The sequence below is a fragment of the Anguilla anguilla genome, chromosome 13 (assembly GCF_013347855.1).
Source record: "Anguilla anguilla isolate fAngAng1 chromosome 13, fAngAng1.pri, whole genome shotgun sequence".
In the NCBI taxonomy this organism is placed as follows: domain Eukaryota; kingdom Metazoa; phylum Chordata; class Actinopteri; order Anguilliformes; family Anguillidae; genus Anguilla; species Anguilla anguilla.
In genome coordinates this window covers 25395888-25406153 of record NC_049213.1, presented here as the reverse complement: position 1 = coordinate 25406153, position 10266 = coordinate 25395888, and the positions used below count along the sequence as shown (strand labels likewise).

The 10266-nt window shown below is 38.1% G+C and overlaps 2 protein-coding genes across 2 annotated transcripts; one reads left to right on the top strand and one right to left on the bottom strand.

The window, feature by feature from the left end:
* Nucleotides 1-168: 168 nt before the first annotated feature.
* On the bottom strand, nucleotides 169-8045 carry emc3 (ER membrane protein complex subunit 3). Its single transcript, XM_035388070.1, has 9 exons — nucleotides 7629-8045; nucleotides 7062-7221; nucleotides 6912-6969; nucleotides 6727-6820; nucleotides 5065-5169; nucleotides 4291-4372; nucleotides 2034-2113; nucleotides 1116-1198; nucleotides 169-964 (listed from the first exon to the last, which is right to left on the bottom strand). The coding sequence occupies exons 2-9, from the start codon at nucleotides 7214-7216 to the stop codon at nucleotides 836-838; spliced, it is 786 nt and encodes a 261-aa protein (XP_035243961.1). The 5' UTR covers nucleotides 7217-7221; nucleotides 7629-8045; the 3' UTR covers nucleotides 169-835.
* A 90-nt stretch (nucleotides 8046-8135) lies between these two features.
* On the top strand, nucleotides 8136-9868 carry brk1 (BRICK1 subunit of SCAR/WAVE actin nucleating complex). Its single transcript, XM_035388073.1, has 3 exons — nucleotides 8136-8323; nucleotides 8867-8949; nucleotides 9039-9868. Exons 1-3 carry the CDS (start codon nucleotides 8206-8208, stop codon nucleotides 9063-9065), a joined length of 228 nt encoding a protein of 75 aa, XP_035243964.1. The 5' UTR covers nucleotides 8136-8205; the 3' UTR covers nucleotides 9066-9868.
* Nucleotides 9869-10266: the final 398 nt, after the last annotated feature.

Here is a 10266-nt window from a genome sequence, read left to right as displayed (position 1 = left end):
ACAATGTGTGCCTGACTTTATTGTCATTCTGTGGAAACTAAAACTGGGTCGTCTTAAGTATGGCATTAACATTCTCCAATAATTGAGAATACACTTGTCTGAGTAATATGAAAATTCTATAATAATGCATGGTGTAGCCAAGAAATTAACACACTGCACTCATATAGGTCTTGTCAAAACAGTCTCTTTACAAAACAGAGGATAATGTTACAAAAAACTGAGTGGGGTCCATAATAAAAAGAAAACACAAACATTTCCACACACAAACAAGGTATCAGAGTTAGTGGGCCACATCAATGGCCACATGCCATCACCAGTGTCCTCAACTCAGGAATTATAGCAACCAAAGAGGGAATGGACAGAAGAAACAGAACACTAGACATTAAAAGGAGGCAGCAGCAAAACAAAGGGGTTGGATGAAAGAGACAGGCTGCAATTTTCCTTGAAAGCCCCCTACAGTAACATCATTACACTAGGAGCTGTTTGAAAATGGCTTTTCCATTGCTGATGGTATCCTTCAGTGATGATCTAGAGTTCATGATTCAAGGAAACTCCCCACATTTACTTAGTAAAACTACTTATTTTTTTATTTTTGTTAGACAAGTTTCTTAATAGGGAAGGGCCTTGATTCAGTTTATGTAGTAGCAATAATGCTCACTTTAAAATAAATCATGTTGTAGAACTGATTTAGAAATTAATCAAAACATCAGTCGCACCAATTGTTCATTGTTGATCATCACTGGATTATTTCAAGCAGCTCAACATAAGATGTCCTCCCTAACTAATTTTAGCAAAAGACTGAACCCATTAGCAATCTCTAGTAGTGCACATGCAATCAGAAGATGCCAGTGGGCAACTCGCTGCTGAACATTCCATCCAGGTCCAGCTCCTTGCTCATCAGTTCCTCCTCCACACTCTCTAGTGCCCACTGGTGGTCAGTCAGCTCCAGGGCTTCCCATTCAGCCTTGGGAGGATGGAGAGCACAGACTTGTCATAGAACATAGAATACAGTTATTATCAAAAGCACACACTGGCTACATGAATGGACCGCACCATACTTTAATGAAATAAGAACCATTTTAATCTGTACTCTAGCTAACCATTTCTAGATTTACCTTAAAAGCCTTGTTGGTGTCGGCTGGCATGGCCATGGCAGCCCCACTCATCTGTTCCTGCATGATTCGGGACTGATCAGCTCCTGTGAAGTCACATTATACCAACAATAAAAGCCATATCCACTACAAAGCATCTAAAAACCCTACAGTAAAACCACATCGCAGGAGAATTACTAAAGCTGACTAAAGGGCATGCTCAATTAAAACTTAATTCCTTCTCATTAAACACAAACACCACTCCCAAGACTGAATCAAATATAGTTGACTCAAAGGACATCTAACAGTGTTATTGCTACAAAAAAAAATGTTTTGCATGGGGAGCAGAAGGCCCAAAGATTATTTTTTGGTTGCGAAATTCCATTCACACTTAAAAGGGGTGGGGATTTGAAAACGTAAATACAATCTTCTGTGGCGCTGGCATGACACTGGCAATATCACTGTGAAACAGCAGTAAGGCCAGGTGGCAGTTTTTATTTACATACTAGAACAACAGATCCGCACTGTGAAGAACATTGCTGACACAATGCCATTGGCCAGCTACTATTTATAGCAGATGTTTTTGCTGTTAAACTGACACTGAAGTATTGGAAGGTAGAGCTGTTATCTTTTTATGAGGCAAAGAATGCCTCCAGCTATCTGTCCTTCTAGTGGGTATCAAATGATTTAAATATTTCTACTACAAACACTCCTTCTGAAACCAGCATTACTCTAAAACTTATACAGTCTGCATAGCAAAGATATCAACTAAAATTTTCAAGAGATCTGTTTTTATTAATCTGGATACCAGTCAATGCATTATTTAGTAGAGTCCTATACTTTGTATAAACAGTCATTTCTGTCCACAAGCCCAGAGGAGGAGGAGCTGTGCTGAGGAACACAAGGTCATAAGGTCATGCATTGCAGGGGAGCGTGTGTTACCATTGTCCTGTCCGAGAATCAGGGAATACATGCTGCGAAGGCCAAACACATTCAGGAAGTACCAGGATGCTGAGCTCACCCTGAACACATAAAGAAGAGCACAGGGTCATAAGTGGCAACTCATACACAGATATTTAAACCCCTTCCAGGATTTAATACTTCACACCTTCACTTTTGATTAGTCTTCTCCTAAGACTGTCACATTAGCCGATTTGGAGGGGGCTAAAATGGCTAGAGAAATACCCTGCTTAACCAGCACTGAGCAGTAATATTGAAATTTTACAGAAAGACAGATTTCTGGACCACTGGGGGGACACAGTGGGCTCCAGAATTATTGGCACCCTTAATAAAAATGAAGAAAAAAGGCTGCATAAAATGACACAGATAATAATCTATATGTCATGTTCAAACATATGGGAAAACTATATACTTTTTTCAATACATTTACTGTCATGCTTCAATGTTTTTTTATTAAGTAATCTAATTTTTTCTGAAAACCATAGATGCCATAATTATTGACACCCCTAACAATTATTGAAAGTAAAATCAAACAAAATGAAATTGGCAATACAACTGTACTTAATTTAGTTCATCTCAGTCTAAAGGAACTATAGTGTCATTCCATCACTTCCAGTTTCACTAGAGAATAAAAATGAGGTAACAAGCAAACAAAAACCATTTGTCATTCATCAGCATGGGAAAAGCCAAATAACTGTCAATTCAGAAGTGACCGATGGTAATTTACTGTCACAAGTCTGGTAATGGGTACAAAAAAAGACATAAACGGTTAAACATACCACTTAGCACTGTAAGGGCAATAATAAAAAGGTGTAAAACATATGGAATGGTCGCAAATTTGCCAGGAAGAGGAAGCAAGTGCATGGTGTCCCCACGGACGGTGAGGAAGATGGTGAGAGAGGCCATTAATAACCCAAGGATCACCGTTTAAGAATAGCAGAGATTGGTTTGTTTCTTGTGGTCAACAAGTCTAAAAAAAAACATAAAATGGCACCTCCATACCAACTAATTCTTTGGAAGGGTGGCACAAAGACAGCCCTTACTGAGCACAATAAACAAAACCAAGAATCTAGAGCTTGCCAAACCTCATTGGAATTATGACTGGAAGAGAGTGCTATTGTCAGATGAGACCAAAATTGAACGTTTTGGCCATACACACCATCAACATGTTTGGCGGCAAAAGAGGAATGCATACAGGACAAGCACCTCATACCTACTGTCAAATATGGAGGTGGGTTTTGATATTTTGGAGATGTTTTGCTGGAAGTGGTCCCGGGGCACTATTTTAGATCAATGGGACAATGAATTCAACAAAGTACCAGGAACTTCTGGCAGAAAATTTGGTTGTCTCTGCTAAGAAGCTAAGACTTGGTCATAGGTAGATTGTCCAGCAAGACAATGACTCCAAGCATACATCAAAATCTAAACATAAATGCTTAAGTGAAATCAACATCCATGTTTTCCAATGGCCATCTCAGCCTCCAGACTTAAATTTCATCAAAAACCTGTGGTCTGAACTGAAGAGGGGGGGTCCATAAGCGCAAACCCAAATATATCAATGATTCTGAAAAGTTCTACATGGAGCAATGGTCAAAAATCCCTCTAAATGTGTTCTCTAACCTTATCACAAATAAGGTTATAATAATAAACTCATGGCTGTCATTTTCCAGGGGTGTTTTCACAAGTATTAAGCCAGGGGTGCCAATAATTGTGGAACCTGTTTTTTGGGGAAATATTTTTTTTTATTACAAAATTTAAGACTTTGGTTGATTCCAATGAATCATTAATCAAGCACACTAGTTTACACACGTTGGAAAATAAAGCTTATGTCAATAACTGTATTATTTTTAAGTTTAGCCTTTTTTTTTTTTTTTTTTTTTAAAGCATTTTTTGTGCATATTTATCAAGGGTGCCAATAATTCTGGAGCCCATTGTAATAACATGGCAATACAATGGCAGAATGCAGGCACAGATTCTAACATCATGTACTGCACTGATGCACTAGCTAACCATCTTCAGAAACATAGCCTACATGTAATTAACCTGCAATTGAATTTTACTACAGTGACTTCTTTGTCTTAAATACTACAAATGTGAAAATTCCATTGCACTACACTAAGTAAAATGTGATTTGTTTAGTCATTGATTTAACAGACCATTTTAAAACCAGCTGGAAAACCAAAGAATGATATGAGAAAACTGAGAAAGTAGTTACAATTATTCAAAAGATGACACTGACCAGGAGGCATCAAGAGAGAGCAGCTCGATTCCTTGCTGCAGCATGGGCTTGAAGCGCAGTGTGAGGGGAAAAGGTACCTTGGCTGCCAGGACAAAGAGTAAAATAAACCAAATGCTAGGATCATTTAAACACATTTACATACAGTGAGGTAACCGCACAGTGTGGTAACCTCACCATCTTCTGATGCAGACCAAAAATCCAACTGTTCAGCTGTTGGGGCTTAGTTTCCATCAAACACCAGGGTTCTCCAGCATAGACTTTGCGTTAATTTTATTGTACAACCAGTTACTAAATTGTGCATGATTCATAAAATGTGCGTACAAATGAAAAAAGTTTTGTAAATCACATACACACACGTTTGATTTATAAATCACTAATATCTCAAAGTGTGTGCACATGAACAAGCTTTAAGACGCCATGCAGTGAACGCCCACAACTATCCTTATATGGTGGAAGAACAGTTTGTAAGCATGGTTTGGAGCTTGCGTAAATATGCACATTTTTGCGACAATTTCAAGGTTTATAAATCTCAGCAACAACAGCATGCATGAAACATGTTTAATAACAATTTGTGCACAATATTAGAAATTAACACCAAGGGTATAAGCCTAACCACTGATAGTTTTGAATATATATTGCAAAGTGAATTAATTTCAGAGTTAAATTAAAATAATTCAATCCATTCAATTCCAGTTCAGAGAATTTACTGATTACCGATTGGGGCAGGGCAGCAATAAAGGTGCTGTGCACAATAAATCAGGGTGCCATACTCACTTGTGACAAAACCTGAGAAGGTCCAATTGATCCAACCGCCAATAAGGATCATGGGTAGAACATTGGTCACATTTCCCTTCATCATGTCTGTCAGCATGCTGGGATCTGTATGACAAATACCATTACAAGTGCAGCAGTAAACATATACACAATCAAGTACTACATTACCACAACATAGCCACTTCTTATTTGTAATGTTTAACAAGACCAAACACTTGAAGTATAAGGTTTAAATGCCTATTGAAAATAGTGATATGACACAGACAGCTTGCTTCCTGTGGAGATATTATTGTCTCATAAATCATTAGATAAAGAATATGTTAAAGTGGAGGGTTAAGTAACGCGTGAAATCTATTGCACTGTTGTGCTTTTCTCATGTTCAGTACTAGTAGTTATTATAGGACGGAGTGTAGCACAGTGGGTAAGGAACTGGACTTGTAACCGAAAGGTCACAGGTTCGATTCCTGGGTAGGACACTGCCGTTGTACCCTTGAGCAAGGTACTTAACCGAAATTGCTTCAGTATATATCCAGCTGTATAGATGGATACAATGTAAAATGCTATGTAAAAAAAAAAGTTGTGTAAGTCGCTCTGGATAAGAGCGTCTGCTAAATGCCTGTAATGTAATGTAATATGAACCTTGCACAAATAAAATGAGATTCACAAATATTTTTTGTATTTTACAAACAAAATAATTGGTTCACAAATATGCTTTAGCACTCACAAATATCTGTCAAACAGATAAACGTAATAATACATTTTAACTTACTGACAGACGTTATTTTTTCTGAAAAGATTTACCAATGCATGGCATTCATTTGACAATAACTTGAATTCATTTGTGGATTTTTTAGATGATCCTCACTGCAATATCTCCAAATTTATCCACATTTTTTGCCCCCCATGGAATTTTCTCCAGCCAGTCAGATTTTAAGACATTCTTTGCTAACACCCACATTATTCTGACCAATCACAGCACATATGTGCTTGCTTCAACCAATCAGCTCTCCTAGGTTTTACAAGCACTGCAAGGTCAGAGTTATGTGGCAAAGAGACAACTGCTCATCCAGGAATATGGCTGTAATGGCTTAGTGAGTGCAAAAGCATATTTGTGAACCAATTAGGCCTATTATTTGTGAACCAATTGTTTTGTTTGTAAGATAAAAAAGATATAAAAAGTAGGGTGACAGCGATATGATTTTACGTAACCGATGTCACCTGATTCATTAATTATTAGATACACCTGATATGTTGGAGATGGCTATATTAAATTGATGGGTTTGACATTGTTTTACTCAAAAAGGAGAAACTGTTTCTGAACCATCTGTCCTTTAATTAGTTTAATTTTTAAAATAAGTGCATCCTTTCCTCCAAGGATCTGTTAAAAAAAAAAAAAAAACTTGTGCCAGGTGTGCAAACCTATTCTCTTTCAAGTTTCTAAGATACAAAAAATATTTGTGAATCACATATTTCATTTGTGTAAGGTTCTTATTATTTATCTAATGATTTATGAGACAATACAACCCGCATAGCTTACGTTTGTAAAAGGAATGCGTGTTCTTTATCGCAAAATGATAACATTACCGCATGTTTGATATAAAATAGATTATTACTCAGGAAGTAAGCAGGAAATGAATTCTGATAGACACATATAGAGCTTACCTGTCATTGGTGATGGTGGAACAACCTTTCTTTTAGTTTTTTTAAAGAAGCCATCCTCCTGATTATTGAAGTAAAATTTCCTCATCAAGAAGGACTACAGAGAAGAAGAGTGGCTATGTTAGCTGGCTACATATTTCATACAAGGATTGTAATATTGCTGTTTCCATTTAATCTAATAAACACACCTGTTTAGGAATGTACTTTCCATTTTCTCGCAAAATCCTGCTCCTGATGAGAACCTGGCTGGATATTCGGAGGAAAAAAAATTACAGACAGAACAATTCAATGCACCAAATCGGGGTTCAGTACCAAAGGTCTGTAAGTCCGATTTTTACCTGTCCGACACCTGCTCCAGTGTGAGTTTCTTGTCACTTTGTAACAGAATGGAAACGTAGTGGCGAATCACCCCAACCAGGAAGGTGATAAAAACGATTGGCAACACCACCCACAGACGGATGTTGGAGTCCAACAGTAACTCTGGCTCAGCCATGACAGCTAAGCGAACAGAAAAGTGCACATTACAATATCGAAGCGTAATGAGCATAGTGGTGATGCCACGCATTGCAAATCCTACATAGGCAGCTAATGTTAGCTTACAAGCTAACCGGACAGAAAACGAATTTCATTTGGCTTCTGACTTCTACGTGAAACGTACGAACCTATTCTCTGACGAGTGGTCTTTAAAGATAAAACGTAGGCGACGTGAAAAGCTATAACAACACATTGCAAATTGCAATTCAAATTATACCAAGCGAAAGGCATCGTACTGGCGTGTCTGTGTAACCTCGCTAGCATTTGCTAGCTTATGGTGGCCAAACATAAGGATGAAACAGCCTATATATTTGAAAGGGTCATGTAGGTAAACGGCAAATGTTTTAGTGAATTTTGTAAAAATGACTTACCGACCGTCAGCGTTGGAATGAGACGTTTTTTTCTCGAGCCGTTGAATTTCCGGATAGCAATACGCTTAGCTCCTCCGTTTCGGCTCCTCCGACAGCCGCCCTCGGAAACGGAGACAGTTAGCCAGCTATCGCTGCATCAGCAGCCATGCAATATCCCCAATGCTTGTAACCAGGAACTGCGCTGTGTGCTAATGACAGGTAGCAAAGACACAGGAAGATAGCAGCAACAAAAGAAAGAAACAATCGTTGCAAAGCGTACTGCCCCCCAAAGGCGACAACAGTTAGTGTGGCGAGCTATCTTGCTATCTTGTGGTGCTCTGGTTAAAATGAAAATTGTTCAATTTATGTCATATCGAAAGGTTACTTTGAATGTTGGTCAAACAAATAAATCAGTAAACTAAATAAACGAATTCTGGTTTAATGTAACGATAATGTAAAATGTGAACGCTATCCACAAAACGGCCATTTTCTTTTATTATGACTTTGTTGTCCCCTGGCGGTGAAGTTCGGGATAGAGATGCGGTTGAAATTATTGCGAAAACATATCTGGCTCTGCTGTCCCTAAACTCGCGAGAAAATGGCCGGCCAGGAAGACCCAGTGCAGAGGGAGATTCACCAAGACTGGGCCAATCGAGAATATATCGAAGTTATCACGAGCAGTATCAAGAAAATTGCTGATTTTCTAAATTCTTTTGGTAAGAACATTACATCCAAACGTTTGGTGAACGTCAAATGCGTTTCAATGGGAACCACGTAGCCTAGCTTGGCCTGTTCCTTTCCAACCACTCCCAGTTTGCTTAATTACTGTCTCTTTTTAGATCAACAGGGAGGTGCAACATTGTTGAGATTGTGGAAGAAGTAATAACTATGTGTAATTAATTTAAATGAACATTATATATTGGTTTCTCGTGCTTGACAGCTAGTAAACAAACATACTAATAACTAACATTAGCATAGCCATTGTTGTAGCCTAGTCGGCAGAACTACTGACTACGCTTTGGCCAAGCTTTAATAATCGGCTACATGCATAGCTTAATGCTTAAACATTTTAAGGCCTGAATCATCGTTCATTGCCTTATTTTCTGATGAATTACTACAGTCTAGCTAGTTTTAAAGAACGCTAGTCTATATTGCATCTCTAACAAACTGGTGAGCACCAATGTGGTGAACTGGTTGATTTTGTTATTAACTTGGCCTATTTAGCAAACACAAAATGATTTAACACTGATTTGCCGCAGATATGTCCTGCCGTTCACGCCTGGCGACTCTAAATGAGAAATTGACTGCGTTAGAAAGGAGAATCGAGTACATAGAGGCAAGGGTAAGTCACTTCGTATTTTTTGTTAAATTCCAGAATTTGAAAAATATATTGACTTTTAATTGATCTTTTTTCTTTTTCTTTGTATCAAGGTGACGAAAGGGGAGACGTTGACTTAAACCTCTGTGGATTGTCGGGCGTGATGTCACAGCTCTTCACAAAATGACCACCAGACTCCGCTTTACGTTTCCGAGTTAACCTTTTAAAAACTGATTTAAGATTTTACATTGTTATATTATGTGTTTATATGGGACCACTGGAGTCTGTCCCTATTAACTGTTTTGGTGTTTGACTGTTTTAAGACCCCAGGTCGTCTCGTGCAGAGCTGTGGCCTACACAGGTCTCATAGATGTTGCATTTCAAAGACACACAGTTCTTGATAAATTCTTAAATCACTGAAAAATATTTGTATGTATACATTGTTTGCAAAAGATTTTACTAGGCAATTGCACATTCTATCCCTTGTTGAAGGCTAATTCATGTTACTTGGCCATTAGTTTGACTGATTGCAAAATAATGCTTGACATTGCTGCCAAAAAAATTCAAAGGCTGTGTCTCCTTTCCCTGCATTCCTCTGTTCCACTGTCTGTAAAGGGAATATGTTTTGTCCCCATCTTTTTGAGCATGTGTGTACCAAAGAAGAAAATGCTTCTATGGGATCATGAATTAAAATAATCTGTATAGGACAGGCAATATCTATTTTTCTTTTTTCCAGTGGTGTCTTATGGTGGTGTGCGTGCTGACTATTTTGTGCAATGCAAGTTTACAGGACAGAGAACGGTGTTGCAAAGTGCCAAATCCTCTCTCTTGCTGTGATGGTTTTATTTTTCTCAGAAATATTTTATGTTCCTGTATGTACAATTGTATGTAACAATTGCTTTGTTTTAAAAATTCAATAAATATAGTAAAGTATATTTAAAAAGGTATTGTGTAGTTGATTGCTTCATCATGCTTTAAAAATATCACGTGATTTATTTCTAGTGAACTTTATGTGGCTACCATTACCATAAGGCAGGGGTGTAAAACTGAATCCCAAGGGGGCTGCAGTTTTTGTGGTTTCCTTTCAATCAAGGCCTTGAGAACAAGGTGTGTGGATTCCTTTGCCAATCAATAACTTAAATGTGTACTGAGACCACCCCAAAAACCACCGGACACTGCCGCCCTCCAAGACTAGAGTTTGATACCTGTGCCATAAGGCATTAGATGTCCCATTCTCTCATGAGGTACTTCTCAAGTTTACCCTCAAATTTCAGGAACGTGGACTAAATGCTGCAAAGGAAACCACATTCAATGTAGTATGATTAAGCTTTTTCTTTGACA

Excerpts from the sequence above, each read along its gene's own strand:
- emc3 (XM_035388070.1), bottom strand. The coding sequence starts at position 7,216 with ATGGCTGAGCCAGAGTTACTGTTGGACTCCAACATCCGTCTGTGGGTG. Across the intron at positions 1,199-2,033 it reads GATTCTCGGACAGGACAATG|GAGCTGATCAGTCCCGAATC; the intron begins GTAACACACGCT and ends GTGACTTCACAG. Across the intron at positions 965-1,115 it reads ACACCAACAAGGCTTTTAAG|GCTGAATGGGAAGCCCTGGA; the intron begins GTAAATCTAGAA and ends CATCCTCCCAAG.
- brk1 (XM_035388073.1), top strand. The coding sequence starts at position 8,206 with ATGGCCGGCCAGGAAGACCCAGTGCAGAGGGAGATTCACCAAGACTGG. Across the intron at positions 8,324-8,866 it reads TGATTTTCTAAATTCTTTTG|ATATGTCCTGCCGTTCACGC; the intron begins GTAAGAACATTA and ends GATTTGCCGCAG. Across the intron at positions 8,950-9,038 it reads TCGAGTACATAGAGGCAAGG|GTGACGAAAGGGGAGACGTT; the intron begins GTAAGTCACTTC and ends CTTTGTATCAAG.